The following is a 22,742-nucleotide window of genomic DNA, read 5'->3' on the forward strand; positions in this document are numbered from 1 at the left end:
CATGGCGAACATGCTTCAGATTTATTAGTGAACTGGAGGATAATAGAACTAAATAATCTTTCAGAAAAGTTGGCAGCTTGTTTTGTTTTCATTTCCTTATGTTATTATTTATTTTATTAAAAGGTTACATTGAGAATTCCACACTAAGGTATTTGTCTCAAGACCTGACACGAGGACACATGATGAATGGACGTAAATCAACTATTTTCCCCCCACAATTTTTTGCATCTGTCTGGTGGCCAAGTTCAATGCATGACAATCATTACAGTGAATAACCTGCAGGAGAGATTTCCAGGCTTGAAAAGTCCCCGTATATTTCTAGAACACTGAAATGAAAAACACATTTCAGCAACCAACGACTAGAAAGTGCACATATTTGAATGCACAATGTGTTTAAATCATTTTCAGTGTCATGCTGGAGACATTATATTCTACCGCCATAGTGGAAAAATCGACAGGTTGTGAGCCAGATGTATCAAGTCAAGCCCTGCTTTGCTGGAGAGAACAGAAAGCACTGAGCCATGACTTTGTATTATCAAACAAGTATTTCCTGGCTGTCATTAGATGAGCTTATGATAGACTGCTGTTCCTTCTTTTTCTGGAGTGGACAGATGCCAGCCAACATGACTGCCTCTGTCAGTCGAAAAGAGCGTGATGTACATTGTCTTTCAGTTAGATGACCGAGGCTCTTGGGACTCAAGTTGTTCCAGATGGGTCAAAGGTTAACTGATTTGGTGAGGGTTGTCTCCGGGGGTCTGATTGGGAAAGTGAAGGCCCTGTGAGTGTCCTCTGTAAAGTGCAGTCCTGTGTCGCATACTGACACACTCATGTTTGCCTTGAGTACCATTGGGTCCTCTGCTGTGTCCTGAAAAAAACAAAACAAACCTGCTGTCTGTGAAAAAACTCTCACCGTGTCTAGTCCTTTGTTCTCAACCTGAGCTGGATGAATACAGTCATGGTGAAAATACAAGTGGGATGCGGCATCAACTGAGGTGTCTTGCTTCCTGTATCTATTGATTCTTTGTGATTTTAGCCTGTTTTTTTATTTAGTCACCGAATCACACCGGAACCTAGATGACAGCCTTCATCTAGGCTCAGGATCGGGACGGCCATGCTTTGTACCTTGTTAGTACTCAGTTGTGTGACAAATGCACATGGTCCACATGGCTTTTGCTTTGCATCAGAACTGCCTGTTTGTGTGTCATGCGTTTGTTGTTGTGGAAGGGCAGGAGGCTTGCGGTGTGCCTTCTCCCCTCCAGCTGAAACCTGTCAGTCCCCCTGGGGAGCTGGGCCCAGGTTTACAGGACAGCTGAGGCGGCCCTGACAGCCCGGCTCATCTCGTTTGGAGCAAGGCATGCCGCTTTGCCGCTTGCTGCCTGGACAGGATTTGTTCCCTTCCTGCCACTTTACATCCACAAGCTCTACATTTAATTAGAATCACTTGTCATGTCTCGTATATCACCTGGGCCTCTTGGTGTCAGCTGTCAGCCAAAGAAATGCGATAGTTATTCATTGCTCTGCAGAAGTGTAACAGCAAGGTCACAGGACAGAATGCACCTTGAGCTAACTGTACTTAATGTTCATGTGAGGCGGTGCAGCGTGTGGTGTCCAACAGAACAGGTTTCTCCGATTAAGCTCTTATTTTGCATCATCCACAAATGAGACTATTAGATTATTTATTATGTTACAGTAAGTGACATATCAAATTGATGTCAAATGAAAAGCTAATGGTAGTCAATTAGTGAGCACTGTAGAGTTGAGTGGACTTTTTAGAGGCTATTGGTGGCCTTAGTGGGTATTGGCTTGTGGTGCGGCTTGGACTATTTGAGATTCCTTTCTGTGGAGCTGCAGGAAGCCCAAAAGTCTCAGAGGTAACTAAGCAACCATGTGGCACCAGGGGAATGCAAGCATTGCTTACACAATACCCTCTGCTAAGATAATGCATACACGATGGATGTAATAACCTCTGACCTGGGTTCACATCTGTGTGGCGCTTGCATTTTTAACTCCTCACCAGAGATCTCTGCCTGTTGGACACTCACCTGCCTCTGACTGGTGTTTGTGCAGGCAGCACCATGTACCATGTTTGCTTTGATCATGTTGTCCCTGTCACTTTAAATGGCAATGTTTTTTTTTTGTTTTTTTTCTGGTCCCTCTCTCGTTCTCTGTCTCCGTCTCTGTCTCTCTCGCTCTCTCCCCCTGCTATAACAGCCTGGTTATATAACTCCCTTTTCTTTCTCTGACATCCCAGAGCTCTTGCAGTCAGCTGACAGCACCCAAATGTCTGCTGGTAAACACACTGCTTTCTGTCTTTTCTCTCTCCTGATTTTCTTTTTTTTTTCACTTCCTTTTTACCCCTCCTACTCCCGACTCCTCAGCGATTAGGGATTGATTCTCTCCTCTGTCCCTCTGCCTCCTCTTCCATTGGTTGGGCTCCATATCCCCAGGCCAGTTTCCACATATTAGCACCCGAGGCCAGGGGAGGCGGGCAGATACGCATTGCCTGCCATGGCCCATGGATCCTGCAAGCCAGTGAAAAATGAGCTTTGGAGAGGCAATAAATTGCATCCAATTTAGAGATGAAGGCAGAAATAAATTTCTCTTTTCTGAAGTCTGAAGAAAGGGAAAAAAGCCCCTAGATAATTTCTGTTCCATCTTTTTTATGTGAAAATTTCTTTGAAATATCCTTTTTGTGTTGTTTGAATTCAAGAAATAATTATATGTCTGCACTTTAGATTGCATTTTTATGCTTCAGCAGGTTATGAAAATAATCATTCTTGTCTTTGCTGACGTGTTTTGTATCTCACTTGATATGCGTTTTAGTCAGAGGAGACGTTTAGAAAAGATACATTTATCAGACATGATTTGGCACACACACACACACACACACACACACACACACTCCCCCCCCCCCCATTTCTCATCATTGCATTATCCTAAATGAACTGTCCAAGAGGCTTAGGCTCTCTCAGTTCAGTGCTGCAGAAGTCTGGGAGAATGAGAGAGCGTGTGAGGTAGTCTCAGAAATGATGAAAGGAAGTGTCTAGTAATGACCACATCAACTTTCTACCTCTCCTGTTCACAGCATGTTCCCCAAATGTTCTCAGAAGCCTCCATCACTCCTTCATGGCACCTCGGTAAATGGCTCCTGAAGTAATGAAGAACTTAGCAAAAACACTTCACTCTGTAAAGCTTGCATCAACAGTATAAGCCAATGGAGAGCCTATCACTTGTTTTCCCTGTGGTGATGTGCAAGCCTCCTATTAGTCTCTGAAGCCCAAACTCCAGGCTGAGATGTTTCCCTTTGAGTTCAGGTAGAGAGAGTGTTGTGTGCCAGTGCTTTCCTGTGTATTACCCGGCCTGCCAAAAAAACAGTGGAAGAGACATGAGGGGGATACACTCTGGAGAATTGCATCCCATTCTGTTTTTCTTTTCTCTTTTTTTTTTCTCCAAGAGATGTTTCGTCTCAGTTAAAAGGCTATGTTTCTCAACACCATTTCAATGTGCTGACACCTGAGGTGTTGAAATTGGCAAAAAACATTGTCAGCGCACGGTGTTGTGGTGCCAGTGAACTCCAAAAGTACAACATGAAAGGGGTGATTTTGTGTATGTTGGAGTGTATTTACTGACAACATCGCCATGCTGTTACTCATCACTGACTTCACCCTAGGAGATGAATAATGTGCAAATGGGCAAACATTCTTTGTTTGCTGTACACTCTGACAGTATTTACTTTGGATCACATTGTAATGTTTTGTTTTGCAGCCAAATAAGCACAAATGGATTTACAGAGCTAAGCTTTAGATTATTTGTTCTCTGTGTTAGATCGTATTATTTTCACACTATGTGATCATTAATGAAAAAGTGATACATGAAAATGAAAATATAAGGAAAATTGCACTAGCGAACAGCCTCATGTGAAGTTAACGTATCATGTATTTTAAGTTGCATTATGTCAACAGTTTTGCTGTCTTGCGGCTGATGCTGCAGTGTACCACAAGCTTGTGCTGTTCATCTAAGCAGGCAGTAAGCTAAGCTCAGCTGATTAATAAATAACCATGCCATGGTCTTGGATCAGTGCACCTCTAATGTGCTCAGACTCTCTGCCTTGTTCCTGTTGCGTCTATATTCCGCTTGGCTTCGTAAATGCAAAGGAGGGGTGGGGTCTTTCTACTGTCTATCAGCATGTCGTAGGGGCGTCTCAGCATGTAGTCATCAAAGCCTGCTGTGGCATGAGCTCCCCTTATACTGCCGTATTTGTCTCTCCACATGGCCAAACGCAATTGGACGTGAGCTCCCCGTAGCTCAGCCCCACCCCCACCCCCCACCCATCCTCCATGCTGTCCTCCCTTCCCTTCGCTTGTGTAAATTATGTAAGTGCAGGGGAAGCAGCGGTGATGAGGCATACAGTAGTGGCATTTCGCTAACCAGGGTTGTGAGCAGCACATGTGAGCATACGAGCCTGCCTGGCATGCCTAGCATGGTCTGTCCACCGCATCAGCTACACCAAATGCATTTTTAACTGGGGTTTCCAGCCTGGCTAGACATGGTGAAGACACGGGGTTAGTGGGTTCACCTCACTGACTGTTCTGTAGTTAGGGGCTGACATCTCTAAATGTGCTGTCTGTGTATTGTGTAGCCATGCAGGGGAATTCTCCCTCCATAGCTTCGACTAGGCTCTGGCTCTGTGTTCAGCCCTTCTCATAAAATAACAATAGAGTGGCACTTTAAAACGCAGACCTCACTGAAGTAGAGGAGCAGTCGGCTCCAAAAAAGGCATACTAGCAAGACGAATGGACTTTTATACTAATGTGTATGCTCTCTATGTGTATTTTGTTTTTCCTCATGGATTATTTGATGTTTAATCTGAACATTTTAATATCCTACTGTAGATTCAGTGTATCAGGCAGCCTACACCATAGTGTTGGATATCTGTTCTTTCATTCGGTCATTTTTGATTATGTCCTCTAAATATCCTTCTTGTTCTTAAAAGCTGAAAGGATTTGGGCAAAACAACTTACCGTATGTAACTGTGTTCACCAGATAACACGTACTTCATCTCTGCCTTTATTTCTCTTCCTTTCTCTCTCTCATCCATGCTCACACACACACACACACACACACACACACAAACAATTAGTCCATTGAACGATTATTAGAAAAAGAAATTAATCAATGATCAAAATCATTTATGAAGCAAAAATAGCTCAAATTTACTCAGTGTCTTTGGGTTTTGTTCTGGCGGTTGGACAAAATAAGAAATGTAAAGACGTCATCTTGGGCATTTTTGGACATTTTCAAACTAAACTAAATTAAAAAAAACAATTGTTTGTTGCAGCCCCACTGAATACACCAGAACACAAATCACAATCCATATGTAAATAACTCACCTATCCCATCATCATCCTCTCTATACACTCAGCTCAATAACATTTAGCTCATCTCCTCTTGCTGTCTGTTGGTGAGCCCTCTAACTTATGCCACAAGAGGTGCCACTCACCTGTCGGATACAGTCGCCATGAAACAACAGGTGCTCTTACCTCTGTAGTCCGACCTGACGTGCTCGCCTCACCTGCCTAATGGCCTAGTCTTAACAGTTGCTCTGTTGTTGCTCTGTAGGTTGAATAGCAGGTAAGTACCATCTCGGTCCTTCTGATGATCCACACGGTCTGTGACTTGCTATAAGTAAGTGTGTCCCAGCTGTCTGGCAGAAATCAATAGGCGCTCTTCACGCCGCGCTGAGTTTGTCTGCCTTCTGAGGAATAATTAAAGAGCCAGCTTGCTGCACACAACCATGATGACTAATGCTGTTTAAGGAATGCCTCTCTTACATAAATCAATAATTCTTATTTCTCTCTCCTCTTTTCCCTCTTTCACACTCTCTCTCTCTCCTCCTCTCTTGCTCTTTCTGTGTGTGTGTGTGTGTGTGTGTGTGTGTGTGAGAGAGAGAGTGTGTGAGTGTGTGTGTTTATCAAGGCAGACAAAGTTCTCCTTTGTGCTTGTAGGTCAGTGTGTCACTGTGCCATGGCTATGATGCTTATGCATTTAGACAACCTCTGAGTGAAAAAAAACAAAACAAAGTAACTCTCCTCCCTCCCAAAGCAAGACAGATGCAATAGATTCAGTTGTTATACATGGACACGGTAAGTCTCCGTCTCTCTTTCTGTCTGTGGCCCTTATTAACCCTGCAGACAGGGGGTCAAGGCCAGAAACAAAAGAGCATGCATCTGTTTAGGCTGCTTGTTCAAGCCCCCCTCTCCCCAACAACAGAGAGGCAGAATAAATATGAGTGAAATAATGCATGGTTATGAGTGAGTGCCATGTACACCTTTCCACCATATTAGGTTTTCATAATTGAATAAAACATGGAAGTGCTCTGAACATCCCCTCAGAGGGAAATGGCAGTCACTAAAGCATAGAAGCCAACTCAATAACGAATTGCAAATGAATAAGTGATGAGAAGCAAACGAAGTGTGGTATGTGAGAACAAGGGGGTGATTTACTCTAAAACAATATTTGAAACAGCAGGTGAATGAGGGGCAATAATTACATTCGTAAAGGGAGGGTGGTTTTGAAGAGGTCGGCCTGATATGAACTACTGCTGGGCTTGGAGTGGGGTCTGTTATTTTAAACCGTCCGTGTTTTAACTAAACAGAATATAGACTAAAATCATGTGCAAACATGAGAGAAACATCTCTGTCAACTATATTTTCAGTTGCAGACATTGTACATACACACACACACACACACACAGAAAGGGAGAGAGAGGGAGACAGAGAAAAGCTGGGAAAGGAGGTACGCTGTGAAATATCCTGAAGGTCCTTGGCAGCATTAGAGAAAGGCCTGGGAGGTTAGGAAACATCAAATCAATGCATTGTAATGTGAATTGACTGCTGACTTTGATCATCTGCCTTGGGAGTGCTTTAGCATTGAGTGCTGTCACACTGGCTGGGTTAAGCAAATATGGCATGGGCTGAAATGGGGAGAGATGGGGAGGAAGAGACAGGTTAGAATGGGAGTGAGAAAAAAGGGATATGTGATGCCTGGCTATCATCAGAGAGTAATGGGCACATTAAAATTCAATGTCGGCTTGGTAAATGGCATACTGTAGATGTTATGCATAGTTAAATTGATTCATAATTGCAGATAGCGAATATATATATTAATGACATAAGGAGGTGTTGGCCCTGTTTCTTAATAGAATAATCACACATGCACTGTTGTCTCTGAGTGCGGTGTATTTCTTTCTTTTAATCTGTAGCGGTTAGAAAAAATGATTTTAGCCCAGACTCAACTGTATTGCTGTGCAGACGGCTGATACCTTCCTCTCAACTCCCTCCAAAATGATGGGTCAGCCCTGCTTAGTGTCAGAAGCTGCTGATATATCCTAGCTCTGAAAGTGGAAATGCTCTTAAGCCTTTCTCCTATAATGGAGTGGCCAGTCTAATCTTGCCCTCTCTGAGTGAGAGCAGGTAAGGAGGGGAGTTTTTACCACAACACTCTGACCCTTGCTTTGGCACTATGCTGTCCAGATTACAGTGCAGTGCAAGAGTGGCATCCTCGTTCTTTTGCCACTTTGTCCCTCAGCTGCACCATCCGGTTTCCTCAGGAGGATGTCCCTCTTACATAAGGCACACAGTGGGAGGTTTTTGTTTTGGATATGAACGCCTTGTTTGTGCTTCTGCTGTTAAATTGTCATATTTCAGTTTAAAATCTGTAACTGTGACTTAAGGAGGATGATTAAAAGTAGCTATTAATCACTAATCAGTAGATCCACTGTAAATATTGTCTTCTTTATAGAAAAGAAAAGAATAGAAACATAGGCAATCTGAGAAAGATGGACGTAGAGAGCTCAGTGTGTGTTTTACAGAAAAACACAGTGCAGTTATGTCACTGTGACAAAGAAAACATGAGGGAGGGCCGATACAGGAAGAGAGAGATTCCTTGAGTCAAGCCGGAGCAGCAAAGAGAAGCCCAAAACCTCTTGTCACTGTATGAAAAGAATAGCAAGACGACCCGTAGGTATTGGGCTGCTAGGTGCATCTCCTAACAAGCTGACTGTTCAAAGGCTTTTTAGTGCTCTAGAGAACATGAAAGGCATGTTTAAAAATTTAAAAGCCCGATCTGTTCCAGTGCTGTGGAGCGGCAGAGGGAAGCAGATTTTTACGTCGCTATAATTCCCTAGTTGCTTGCTTTGTAAATTAATTAAGATGTTTATGACAGCTGCTTGCACCTAATGGAATGCTTATAGACTATGCTATTAATTATTACTGCTGGCCACGGCTGCAAGCTTTCATATTGCTGAGAACGTATGGCTGTGGCTGCAGTATAGACGCACTTCCCAGCCTCAACCTCGGACCCCTCTTGACTTCGTGATTGCATTGAGGGTCAGTGGGCTGTCTGTGCATATGTTTCGGATGTCTGTTACAAGTGTGGGGCCATTTGTGTATTCTTCATGCGCTTCTCACCATGTGTCTGGCCATCTACATCACAGTGTTGGCATACAAAAATTATGTAATGTAAAAAAAACATTTATTGGAATGGGCAGTATTCCACAAAGCCTTCCTGAACACCACAGGGAAGGTTACAACTGCCTTTGTTATAGGCCAGCATTTTGATTGCCGATGCTGATTGGATGTTTCCCTTGTGTGAAGTGTAAAATCCCTGCCCTCTGTCTGTCCTCTCTGTAACCTGGCCTGGCTGTAGGATGTGTTATCTTGCTGTGCCTTCTGGACAAATGCCCCGTTTTTATCGTGTAACATTAGGAGTGTATATTAGGATTGTCATCTTCCTACTTGATAAACCAACAGCCCTTCCTGTTACCGTGTCCAGTTGTTTGTGTGGGGCAATCGTACCGTGAACTGTAGCTGACCTCGTGAGCCTGGAGGAAGTTCAGTGGTTTGCTCCCTAGCATTAACTTGGCTCTGGAGTGGAGAGTTGTTTATGCTTTCAGTAAGAAGGCATAAACAGCTCAACTGCGATTCCTATGAGTGTGCAAATGCTAGTATGCCTAATTATAGTTCCTCTTTCATATGACTTCACCACAAGTTCTTCCTCTGACATTGTTATGCAATCGCATAAGAAGAACCCAATCGACAGCAGGAATCTTTGTAGCAAGGCAACAGTGGTGGAAAGAAAGTATATTTCCTAAAGTATTCTATTTAAGTACCATTCTGAGGTACAGGTTTCACTGGTTTAATTTGAATTTTATGCTACTTAACACTTCTACTCCACTACAATTCAGAGGGAACTCTTTTTACTTACTTTGTACTTTTTACTCCGCTACATCTGACAGTTATATTTGACAGTCATAGTTGCCAATTACTTTGCAGATTAAAAACCTGTAACAATAAACTGATCACGTATATCGTAAGGACATGGGGTCGTTATAAATATTGTAGAAATAGAAATTGTAAATATTGTATTAGAAAATATTTAACTGTTCCATTTATTAAGTAACTATTAACTATTTAAATTATTTAAACAAAACAAGGGGCGGAAAAAATCACTCTTTGGTTGACCTGTTCACAACAGGTAAACAAATGCAACCTGTGAAGAGGGGTTGCAAGTAGACTGATAAGGAATCATTGATATATACATCTTTTCAAAATGAAGAACAGATAGGATCCCTGTGTTTATTAGCTGTCTAGTTGGTGGAAAGAATCTCTCATAGCCTGAGCATCCAGACAGCGCGCCCCATGGCATCAAGTTACCCAAGAGTCAATGGGACAAATAAATAACGCAACACAGCTCACTCTGTTGATTACAGCATGTGAGGTAGGTTTGTACCCCTCTATCCCTGCAGAAGGGAGGCATCATGTCTCTGCTTTGCAGAGCTTTATCCCGTGTTATCCTCCGATTACATTTACATAGAGAATGCAGCGGGGAGGGAGTAGGCAACAAACTGAAGCACACTCCACCTGCACCACAAGAGGCGATGTGTGAAATATGTATTCAGTCTTTCATCAACCTCTTTATCTGCTACGCTTGGGTTATCCTCGTGTGTAAAGTCCTCTGTTGTGTTAGCTTTGAAAAAGGAGGAGGAAACTGTGATCTGTGTTCTATTAATCATAGTCCAGCTCTGTGGCTGTCCCGTTATCACACATGTGTGTAATTACAGGGTATTTGTGCTTTAAGCATGGCTCTGTTGCCTGGAAATGGAAGAGTGGCTCCACTGATGAACTCCCTGCTAATAGGACTACCTTTGATCTGCATGGAGCATGGAGGGCTTACAGAACTCGCAGGTTTTAATTATGAAATACATGAAAAATAGATGCTGCACTAAGTGCCGACCATGACTGCAGTGAATCACAGTAGCAGCGCGCTCGCTAGTTTGCCTCTGCTTTTCCTTCCTTTATGTCTTCCAGTGCTCAGAAATACCTCAATCCCCGTCTCTCTGACTCGGTTCGTTACTGCGGAGAAGCAAAAAAGACAAGTCCATGATATTAATTAGTGGATTGACAGACATGTAATTCATCTCAGAGGAAGTTTTCATTACATGGGAGGCTTCAGAGGGGCAGTTTGGCTTATTGGCAAGTGCTAAGACCAGACCTAATGGGGCTGCAGTTCCCTCCCTTTTGAGCAATTACGGCCAAGTCCTTATCAGCAGAGCCACGAGTCCACTGTTGTGGGACCTTGACTTCCAACACACTCACACAGAGTGATCCTTCCCCATAGACCCTTGTTCATTAGACAAGTGCCTGCTGTACTGTACTTTACTGGATGAGAATTGAGACTGAATGAGTGATGGTAATGAAAGGGTTCCAATATATTTCTGAGTCAGCCTTTATAGAGCTGATATTAGCTGACATTAGTGTGTCATCAAAGCTCTAGTCTTCTCCTCCCCCTAGGTGGTTACACAAGCAGGCTTGTGTGTACAGTCTATTGACAGACCTGGAGAGCTCCGGTAACAGATTGTCACTAACTGTCAGAGCACACATCAACCCACCTTTTCTAATCCCATCTTTTATAACTGCTATTCTTGAGATGACATGAAATGCATACTGAGCTCGGACAGGGGAGTTGAATAAACAAATCTTGAGCAACACTTCATCTGTTCAAATGACATACCTTGTGCAAAAGCAGCCTACCGCTGTGGTTTCCTGAAGTAGATGGCCTATGAATCATCCTTTGTAACCATGCGTAGAAACAGAAGCCAGAGAAAAACAAAACAAGTGAAAAACAAGAAATTTCAACCAAACTGTAGATCTGAGATTCTCTTTATTTAACTGCAGTTTGCTGCGTATTGTGAATCTCTATTGGCCAACTGTAATACTCTTACGACCTATTATTGTAATAAAATAAAAAAAAAATGAAAAAATTTAAAGTGCATAACTGGAGCGTATGCCTCAGGAGCTGTAGGAACTGTAATTGTATTCCACCATTAGATTTTAACCTGTATAGGGCTAAGGTAACATATTGTAACGTGAATAGAAATTCACAAGTGTTGTCTCTGGCGAACGTGACTGTTGTCTACTAAAGAGGCAGAGCAGCCTCTAACCTCTACATTGTAATAATGGGAATTGTGATGTATTTTTCTGTATACATTCTGTAGATAAAATAATACAGAAAGGCATGGATGATGTTTTTATGTAATTACACCACTTGAAATAAACAGTCCTCTGGCAACGTATCCATTTCATATCTCTGTAGTCAAAGCCTTTATATATAAGTGTGTAAACACACCCAGTGGTGGCCTGTTCAGACTGCTGTTCGATGTAGCTCAATAACAGTAAAGTAAGCCAGGGTGGTCTGCTGAATGTGGTTTGTCTTTATTTATGGTGCGGGCTGAGAGGCTATTGGGTTTCATGTGTGGTTGAGGCTGGATCACTGGGAGATTACTGCTGGGCTGGGAACCGCCAGCGCAGAGAGTACACAGAGGCCTGCCTATGCCCCTGGCCTCACTTTGACCAGCGCCCAGAGCCTTCCTGCATCTGTCAGGTCCCTCGGGACCAGCTCATACTCAGAAGAGAATTACAGTATAGTACATCCAGAGCCAGGATCAGAGTGAACAACATCAGAGCAGCAGAAACCCTAACATTTTGGCTTTTTTACCTGCAGTGCTGTACTGAATCACACAACAAAACAACTGAATGGAATGCCTCAGTGGTTTCTGATTGAGCAGTTCCTTGTTACCAGCTGCGACAGCGTGTGGCCGGTCTTGTTTTCACGTTGTGAGTCTGTGTGCGGTGTTTATATGTCTGTCTGTCTGTGGACAGATTTTGTCAACACGATGGCGTCACAACCGTGCAAGATGCAGTCGCGAAACTTTACAGGTTTGTAGTTGAGATCAAAATGAAGGCTGAGTTCAAAGATAGGTGTGGTGGTCCGAGCAAGGGCACTGGGAGTAAGGTGGTAGGAAGTAGGGAAGGGGCCATTGGCCCCCCCACTTTACGCCCCTGGCCCACATTTGTTTTAAGTCGCGGATCACTGCATCTGTATGTTAGTATGTGGGTGTGGTACGACCCATGAGTACTCATGTAATAATGTAGTAATGACTACTGAATACTCATGGGTTGGAAGGTCATTTTGACCTGCGTCGCGGCTGGTGTGATCCAATCATAAGATGGTCTCTAGTTTAGTTTTTAGACGTTTCCTGAATTTTTCTTTCTTCGCAATAGCTGACCTTGACTGGTCCTCTGAACATGTTGCCCAGAGAAAGCGCAATGATAAATATTAGTATGACAGTGATATGAACTATATACCTCAGAATAGTCATTAACAATAGGGCTGTTGGTGCCATGTTAGAGCCCTGGACTTTGTACAACAGAGTCGTATTTGGATCTTGTCATTTTTTTAAGCTCTCAGCTAAGTGAACCTGTGCGGCAGTGTCTAACCAATAACAATAGCACTTATCGCAGCGTTCCCTGCGGTACAATTAAAATTCCGTCAGAGTCTTCAATCTGCCTCCCAGCCATGCCTGCTGTTTCTCGGCCCTCCTGGGCCACGTCAATTCCTCTGCTGCAATGTATAATTCACGAGCCACCAAACAGCACTGAGGACTCACCTGGAGACTCGCAGGCCCAGCAATGCAGAACTGCACGGGGGAGACGATGTACATGAAGCCTGGGAGACATTTGTAGGGGGCGAGGTGCGTGTGACATGGTACCTCAAGTCAACCAGGGCTTCTGTGATCTCAGGGTCACCCTGATAACATTGCTTCTCCGATGGGATCTTCCAACTTCTGGCCTTTCTCACTAAGGCATGTATGCTTTTATTTTTTTCTGCCCTTTCTCCTTTCATCTTCTGAAAGACAATTGTGGTGTCCTCTAAAACTAATTTGGATGTATATCTTCTATTTGCAGACAATTCCATAGCGATGCATTGGAGTAACCTGTGGAGTCTCGGAGTGGTTGCTTTTAGTTAAAACCAATTAGAAATGACCAGAAATAACAGCGCCTGGAGACAGAGAAGTCATTTTTCTCTTGAGCCTCCCCAGAGAGTTGGCCTCTCCATGGATTAAGTGTTTTAGTATATTAGGGGGCAGCTGATTAGAATCATTGTGCTTTTTTAATCATTAAATTTTTGCACGTATAGTTTATAGCAGTATAATAGCTAATACGGCTAAGTGTGTCACTGCAAAAGGGAGGATTGTTTAAACGACTTTGTGTATGAAACTTGGCCTTCACAAAGACTGCCAAAGTTAGAATGGCACAGAGGTCCTTGAATCAGCTCATCCATCTTATTTTATGACTTTTAATGAGATGAGCATTAATGCAAAAGTAACCTTGCATCATATCTTTGCGCTCTGGCCGCGCTTCATCCTGTCTGACCACTACATTACTTTAAGAGATTTTTTTAAATAAATGTATGAATTGCCTAAGCAGACTATCTAAACAAGTCACCTACTGAATATTCTAGTTTCCTTCAAGTCTGAATTCGTACTATGTTGAATTTCTTAAATATACAGCACAATAAATCACTGCAAAACATGTTTCCTAAACAACTGAGACTGCTTTTAGAGGTTTGTAATGGCTAAGAAGAGAAACACATTAATTGTTTCTAATTATTTTCTCTCAGGAATGTAGTAGCAATTTGTCAGTTGGGCAGGCAGCAGCATTCAAAAGATGGACTACTGAATGTGGCTACATCTATCATTCTAAGATGACCATGGCTTAGGCACCATCATTAACCAGCAACCTCAGGAGTAGCATAAAATTAACAGTCCCATACAACTGCCATCATTAAGACAGGACAATAACCAAACCTTCTCATTACTGTCTGATGTTTTTTCTATCTGAGAGGCCTTCTGTAGAGAGTGTGTACTGCTAGCATTCCCAAGGCCTATGGTATTGACCCGCAATTCCAGTAGGTGTCTAGCCCGTCCCTCACTGGGCCCTCACTGGCTCTTCCTGCAGCTGGGTCTGTTGTGCTGGCTGTGTCCTTGTGTGCGGCGGGCGTGCAGCAGTGGCATGTGGAGCAGGCGGCAGGAAGCGAGCCTCCCTGTCTCCCCAGACTGAACAGTGAATGAGGATAAGTGAGGAGCGCCAGTCAATGAATCAAGCAGCAGGAAGGGAGCAGCCAGGGGGGGAGTGTGACGTCCCCACGGGAGAGGCCTCGCATTAGGAACTTCCTTGTCTGTGTGTTTCTGGCACAGGTTAAATGGATCGCTCCCATTAGCGCGCTGAGAGGACAGCTCCATTATATGAAGGAGACTGTAACTTTGAATGTCACGGTGCAACAACCCCAGAGCACGCCTCGTCTCCCAGGGAGGCAGGGTGACAATAACCATCCATGATAATCATTCCCTGTCAGGCTTTAAGGAACCTGAAATTATGACGTACAGCCTGCCATGCGCCTCAGACTTCATTACAGCGCTGTCACTTTGAGTCGCCTGCGATGGCACGGTGCTCCACAGCCGGCTGCAGCACTGTGGCTGCCAAACCCCAGACTCACTCTCCTCCTGTCTAAGTGGCATGTTTACAGGATGTGTGCCCCCCTGCAGATAGATGTGGTGGAGGTTAACCTCGAGTCGCCTGCACAGTGCCTCTCTTCCTCTATAGCATAGACAAAGTCTCATGAGAACATGTGCTGAATTGTTTACCATTGCAAGGGAAAATGTGACTGATCAAAGGTCACACAGTGACAACTGTCCCTCCTTCCACTGTGACAAATGGTAATGTTGAAATTAGAATTCAGCTGCAACTTCATACAGACAGCAGGCTTGCCTTTTAACTTCAATTTCTATTATTACTTATATAAATAATGCCCACAGTGCACATAGGTGTTTATAAAATGCATTCCTCAAGTTGTAAGCATGTTTATAGCAGCCTGTTTGTCAGCCAAGGAGAGCTTCACCTCCACACTGACCTCTGAACCTGCCATCCAGTGGAGAAGACATGAGCTGGCAGGCATTGCCAATGTCAGTGCCCAGAGCTAACTCCTTCTTTCTCACCGCCTGACTCATTCATTGGCTTTGTGGCCTCTTCTCCTTGCCACCTCCAATCACAGGGCTCTGAATGACACATAGAGGAGGAAGTGGGTCCACCAGCCACCCCTCCTGCTTCCTCTAACCTGCATAGCAACGGGCAGAATTGGTTTTCTTTGCACCTCAGAACATATTAATAAAGGGAATAGTTTTCATATTATTAGGTGTTTGGGATTCGGTGGGTGGGAGATGGGCAGTTGTTGGTGGGGCCCCTTATTACACACACACACACACAAGAATACACAAATGCAAGCTCTGGCTGTGTTGGCTTTTTCTGTGTTTCTTTCTGGAGTTTGTGATTTACATATATGGTATATCTTAATAACAAACCTGCAAAGGTACGCTGTGGAGTTTTTGACCACTAGTGCCACTGTACAGAAATGATTTGTTGAGCTTAGGACTCACTTGCACGCCACAAGCATGGGGAACGATGTAGTACACATTTCTGCTGACTGCAGAGAGTGGGTATTGCATACTGACAGCTGGTGCCAGTAACACGCCATAACAGGTAGCAATGCGAACATAAAAGAGAGGAAAAGGTCGACCACTGGATGATTTAAACAATGCAGGTTTCACAACAAGTTTGCTAATTTTCATGAGGTGGTAAATGCATTCAACATCCATTTTTTAGGCCCTAAGGATACACACAATACTTTGTAGTGAGAAACTTCCAAAGTCCAGTAAACAAAACTGTGTTTGTTTACACTGAATATTCCCCAGGGTACCTTTACAGTAAATATCCCTCCTCAAATAGATTTGACTTTATAGAGCATTTGGATTTAGCTTGTTCACTACAGTGAGGCAATAGAAGTTTACTTAGTATCAGAATTACACTATAATAAAAAAAAAAAACATCAAGTCAAATTCATGGTGCTTAAGTTTATTAAATAGTACATTTTGTGATTATAGAGTAATGATCATTCATTACTACATCTTTGTGTAGTCAAGTCTCGGGTGAAGAAACATGAGCCTTCACAGTGTCAGATGAATTCTTATCTCTTCACTTTGTCAGTGAAGGAGCCAGTGGCAGTCTAATAAGCATTATCAGTGTGGTCTGTGTGGCTAACCTTGGGCAAAAGCACACATATACTGTACCCTCACATAGACTCGTATTGCTTTCACTTCCTTTGTCATAAACATTTTGCAAAACAAATGCTTGTTAAAGATCTGTGGTCAGACAAAGGTACATTGAGTAACACTTCAGAAGAGGACTGTCACTTTTTGCAACGTCTGTATGTTATGTACATTTTGAAATAAAGTACCTTTAGATTAAATAACATCTCTTGTATAATTGTCACCAGACCCTTAAATAGTCTGAGAATGTCTGTTTTATGTGTCTGTAATAGTAGTGTAAGGTTTGACAAAAAGCCAGGAAAAAGTTGCTTATTTGCTATTTCCCTCTAATACAGTTTCCACTAGGCGCACCAGCTATGCTCCTTACATGGTCTAAGAAGTTGTCTTACCCATCAAAACAAAGAGCCAGTTAACCGCTTAATATAGGCTTTTACAGCTGCCTTGTGTTGTAGCACCTTGACATCACTGCTCTTTAATGGACCATCAGTTATGGCTGGCTTCCATGTCATTTGATTGAAGTGTAGAATTAAGACTGGATTACTGTTTATTTTCTTCTTGCGTAATGTCACAGTTGAACAGAGCAGAGGCTTTTGGCCCTGAGCACTGGAACAATGCTAGAACTCCATCACAGACTGCTGGCCCTTAGGTGACTGTTTTCCCTCTTTCTGCTCAGTGGAGTTGATATCAGTTATGTGTTTCTGTGTGTATGTCTATAGGAGGCTGAAGGGCTTATTTGTTTTCCCCCTCGTTGCTCTTTGACTCGTTTCCCCTCAAACGTGTCTGAAACATTGTTATCTCCGGCCAGACGCCTTTTTCACAGAGAGTTATTGAATCATGTCAGCTCGCCGTCCCCTGAGTTTCAAATGCAAGCTGTAGAAAAATTAGCCATTGCTTCCGCATGACAAGTGGGATCTATTAGTGTGCTATCGGCCTGCAAAGCATGAGCATCAAGCAGGCCGTTGGGGACCACGGCTGGCTGTGCACTCGTCCGCGTCAGGCTCCTAGAGCATTAGACCAATGTTGTAGACAGGAGGGGCAGCCGGAGCCACAGCAAGAACCAAAGTGGCTCATTCGATGAGTTGACTCGAAGGGGCGAGGAAGGGCATGAGCATGAGCAGTGGCAGCCCAGCTCCACCTCGGCCTCAGCCATGTCTGACTCACACTGGTCAGACTGGGCACTTGTTTGATAAGCAGTTTCACTCTCATAGTGAGCTTTACAATAAACTAAGGTGAGTCTAAAGATGAGAATCATTTAGATATTTCCTTTCTACGCCTCAATGCTCATTCTATTGCAACACCGCTTGCTAATATGTTTGACCTTTTATATCTAGTATAATTCTAAATGTATGGAAGGCCGCTCAGATTGTCTCACTGATTAAAATAATTACCAACCAAATTCAAAAGTTAACTTAAAATCATGGACAGTGGCAATTTATTGAAAAAAAAAAAGATTTTTCAATCAAGCAAAACAGTTTTATGACTGTCAGTCTGGAAATAATTAAGCTGTTGTTTCTAATGGTACAAAATCAAATGCAAAGTTAGTAAAGGTCTCCCACAAGGGTCTGTTTTGGGTCTTCTTTCATTCTCACACTATATGAATGATATGTCTAATCTGTGCACGTCCACGCTTGTATTGCATTATAATTATCTATAATATTATCTCAAGATTTCTAAAAACCAATTTTACGTACTATGAGCCGTACAAATGAAGTCATTCCATTTCAATTTTAGACTTTCAAATATTACATGTCATTTATTGTGTACGTTAATTTGTGGTTCAATTATACCTTTTTTCTTATGCTTTCATATACATTTTTGTGTACGGTCTCTCTTGAAAAAGAGGTCCTGGCCTCAGTGAGACTACTGTACCTGATTAAATAAAGGATGAACTAACTGACATTGAGGTCGGAGTGCCTCCGTCCCGCTCTGGGCCACAGGCTTAGTCATGAGCTCAGGCCCAATCAGACATTAGCTCAAGACATTAGCATTCCAAATGTTGTTTGTTTTAGTATAATTCTTCATTCATTGCCCGCAGTGGAAAGAGTTTCAGCCACCTTGTCGTGGATGTTGATGTAGCATGGCCGTAGGTCAGACACCAGCCTACACACATAGTTGCCCTGGGCCTGCCACCTCAGTGACCTTGGACAGTGACAGTCTGTTGGGCCACGGGGTCTACCTCTTCATCGCCATCATCACTATCAGTTAGTTATAAGCAGAGCTCCATGTAAATGATGGTTTGTACTGGGTATTTTACAGTTGTTTTTATGTATTTTTTCATGGTTTGTTTTCTCTTTGCAGGTATCTCAGTAACAAAGAAGACACATACCTGTGAGTACAAAGATTTTTTTATTACTTTTATATCTGTTGCACTACAATTTTAAGGCCGTAAAAATGTCAGACGTCCAATCAGACAAATTCTACACAAACTTAATGTGGAAAAAAAATTCTCCATGCCTCATATACAGTATATTGTTTCCGTCTATGTTGACTCCTCTTTCATCAGTGCCTATATACATATTGTTGCCTGACTAGTATTGTAATAACTCAATACCTTCAATTAGATCTGTGCCATTCACTTTCAGTATTTCGTATTTCTCCATCCTGCAGAGAATAGGATGATAACCCCAGAGAGGAAATTAAAACGCTATGTAGTCTTATGACTGTTTGATAATCACGCACAGTTGAAGCAGACAGTGTGCTGAAGCACTTCTTTGTTTTCTGCAAGGCCTTGCAGCTGAACAACGCGGATGTGGTGTTGTGTGGTGGTTTGTAACCTCTGAGGCTGCATTAACTACCAAGAGTTTGTATTCTTCAAGTTCAGATCATATCACTGAAATTGAAAGATACAGGCGCAATATGTGACACATGTCTCACATGTGAGATGCAAGACTTCTTTGTGCACTACAACAATAGTACACAGGCTTTTCTAACCACCACTGCCTTTTCATTTCAGTCTGCTCATGAAGAATTGATGAACAGTCAAACCTGTAGAAATCAATGATTTCCAAGAGATTTGTACTGTATTTTGACACGTGTGAAGTGCAATCGAAAAGACATGTAAAAACGCTTTTGTGTTGTGTACTGCAGTGTGTCGGTGCATGTGTGTACATTTATGCGTGTGTGTTCATACCCCACTGTGTGAATGGAAGAAACTAGCCCTGAAGGCTATCCTTTCGCTCTGATCACTCTGAAGAAACTTGTGGAGAGGGACGGCCAGAGGGCTTTTCTGTAAGAGCGGTCAGAGCATTTCAGATTGTGAGAGGATGCATCTCGCCCTGTAAAACACCCCGGCTCTTTCTTACATCAGACAGCAGGGCAAAGGATATGATCTGCTATGCTAGACAGCTCTACCTTACTCAAACAGCCCCGTCAAAACAGCAGCATGATTGTGTGTTAAGCTATTTGCTTGTCTGGAGGGGCTATGGTATTTTTTTTTTTTGATGTGTGTGTGCATGTTCGTGTTTGTGTCAGGATATCTTCAAGGTAGAACAGAAACGCTTTGACCCACCATCCGCCGCCCCACTATCTTAATTAGTGTGGCGCTAAGCACCTCTACACCGGAAGGGGGCTCAAATCAAAGAGCATGATTTAAGAGTCTTGGGTTCAAAGTCCTGGGCAGAGACTGGACTACGCTGTCTCATTTCAGTGAGAAATATTCAAATCTTGTCCATGGGAGGAAATCAAAGTAAAGCCCCTTAACAAGTAGTTGATTGCTGTGCCTCACAGACAGGAGGCGGCTGTAGAACCTTGTCAGAACTGTGTGCACAAGAAGAAGTTCAAGGGCCAGTTAATGGTCATTGAGAATGTGGAGGGAAGGTCTTTTTCAGAGAAGCCTGGTGATTATATGGCTGGTGGAGTAATAATGAGGGAGATCGCTCTGCCCTACATGGTTATAGTCAGGCTGTAGATCTATTTCTGTTCTCGGAGTGAAAACATTGGCTTCCCCACTACGCCAGTCCACACCGCCGCTCGTAATGTGAGCTTGGCAGTCTTGCGTGCAAGTGTGTGTGTGTGTGTTTGTGTGTGTGTGTGTTTAGGAGGTCTTCCCAGTCCAACCCAGACCACAGGGATGGGCCGTGTCTCTGACTAACTCCCCACTCTGCCTGAGTGATCAAACTGCTGGAAGCTCCCCGCCATGCCAGTCCCCTCATCAATATAAATTACAGAGGCAGCTGTTCACTGGCAGACTCCTCTCCTCTCCTCTCCCATCTTTCTTTCCTCTACCTCCCTCTTCCATCCATACGACTGGACTAATCATTGAGCCATCAGAAGGTGGAGTATTCTAGATGAAAACAGATACTTATATCATTGTGCCAATGACTGTGATGTCCTCTCCCCATTCTGGCTGTTATAACGACTTACGTAGATTTACTGTCTGAGGCAGCACCCTCTCTTCTCTCTCTTTCTCTCTTTCCCCCCCTTCTTTCTTCATTCCCCATAAGGGGCGGCCCCACGCCAGCACTCTCTTTTACCACAAGGCTGTGCTTCTCAGCAAGAAGTCAACTGTGGTTTTCCTGTACATTTCCCTGACAGTTACATATGCTCTTTTAAATGGACTTTAAGTAGCAGTTGATGTATCCCTGAAACTGCCTGTTTCAAAAAGAGATGACAGCAAGAGATCACAGGCTTGAATTTTATATTGTAGTTTTCACATTGATGGTGGACACCAGATACACCTTCTCCTACCTCGGCAAAGCTGCGTTGCTGTGAGATGAGATTCTGTTTGGACCTGTTGAGAGAGATGGTGTGGAGCGGAGGATCAGATGCAGTAGCTGATTACACTGAGATTAGACGTCTCACCTCTAATCTACCATCAGCAGTCTGGGTCTCTGTCTCACAGCTCGAATAGCAGAGAGCTAGCTTACACACACACACACACACACACACACACACACACACCCACACACACACACAGGTCGTGTAGCCAGGATGCTCTTCCTCGAACAGAGCAGATCCCCTGATTACCTAGAGCTAATGCTCTCTCTCTCTTGCAACTGTAGATGCACAATATAGATTGTCTGACTGACTGTTCAGACTATGATGCACAACAAGACAAAGGCTTGTGTATATACATTAAATATTCATATTTCTTTACAGTTTGCTTTGTAAAATATTAGAGGATTAAATAAACACTATGCTAATATGTCCAAATAACAGAAACAATTTACAATATTATAATAAAATCCAATATGGCAACACCAAAAATGTCCTTAAAAAATCACCAAAATCACCTGAATTTGCAGTCTCATCAAAAGCTGAAACATTTAAGCATCACACTATTCACTATTATTCAAGCACTATTCGTGCATTGTCATTGTATTTGATTTCCTTATATTTCACAGGTGTTTGTGTTATTCTGCGAATCCCCTGTATTAATGTGGACTATATGTAGTTTAGATTGGGAATGGAGTGGCCAGAGGGAGGCAGTAGTACAAATGTAACTCCAGGAAAAGAGAAAAGGAGACAGACGAGGCTTCCTCTCTTCAGTCTTACAGATACGATGTAGAGAGTCGCAGTTTTTTCACCCTATATTTATCTCCATTGTGGTGACAGACTCCTTACGCTGATTGAGAAACATGGCCCTGCTCCTGCATCTTCATTTATTTGCTAGCAGCTTGTATTGAGTTTCTCTCGTCAGAGATCTGCACTCACATAGTAATAGTACAGCCAATCTGTTTTAAAGGCACCAGATGATTTAGATTCTTCTGCACTGCCTTGGAAAAACAGTGCAGAGTTACAGAGAAATTATCAGTCATTGAGACTAAAAGTTATAAAGCCAGAGTTTGTAGATTTCATGCCTTTGTGCATTTGAAATTTCTCTCATAAAAGTAGTCTGGTGTATGTTTGGAAAAATATGCTAACGGCATTATTAATCCCAATAATGCTCTCTGTGTTCTCATAGCACAATGACAGCTTCTACCCTGGTAAAGCATCTGCTTTACTCCTAAATGACATGGCAGATCCCGCTTGGAGTTGTAGAATGCTAATGCATTGGCTCTGTGAGTTGAGGTATTTTCAGTTAATCAAACATGAGATTTATGGTCCTTAATAGTGCTGTACATTGCCAATTTAGGAGAATAATATGTCCCAGTTGCTGTCTAATTTTGCTTGGCAACAGGCGCACTCCTGTGGAATCGCCCGGGGCAGTGTGAGTTGTCTCTGCATAGCTCAGTGTTCCATGCTCAGTGGTTGTTTGAAGGTATTTCATCACATTGTTGCCTTGATTCAGCTCTGTGGGGAT

The 22,742-nt window shown here is 43.0% G+C and overlaps 1 protein-coding gene across 2 annotated transcripts in view; it reads left to right on the forward strand.

Annotated features, from left to right (window-relative positions):
- Positions 1–22,742, forward strand: part of roraa (RAR-related orphan receptor A, paralog a) — a 168,340-nt gene that overhangs the window by 94,081 nt on the left and 51,517 nt on the right. Inside the window, exon 2 of one of the 2 annotated variants that reach the window (XM_070906781.1) lies at positions 18,800–18,829. In XM_070906781.1, the coding sequence (XP_070762882.1) occupies positions 18,800–18,829 (30 nt within the window). The remainder of the gene's footprint in view (positions 1–18,799; positions 18,830–22,742) is intronic. The other variant, XM_070906779.1, reaches the window with a different exon arrangement.

This window comes from Enoplosus armatus, chromosome 6 (genome assembly GCF_043641665.1).
Source record: "Enoplosus armatus isolate fEnoArm2 chromosome 6, fEnoArm2.hap1, whole genome shotgun sequence".
Taxonomy (NCBI): domain Eukaryota; kingdom Metazoa; phylum Chordata; class Actinopteri; order Centrarchiformes; family Enoplosidae; genus Enoplosus; species Enoplosus armatus.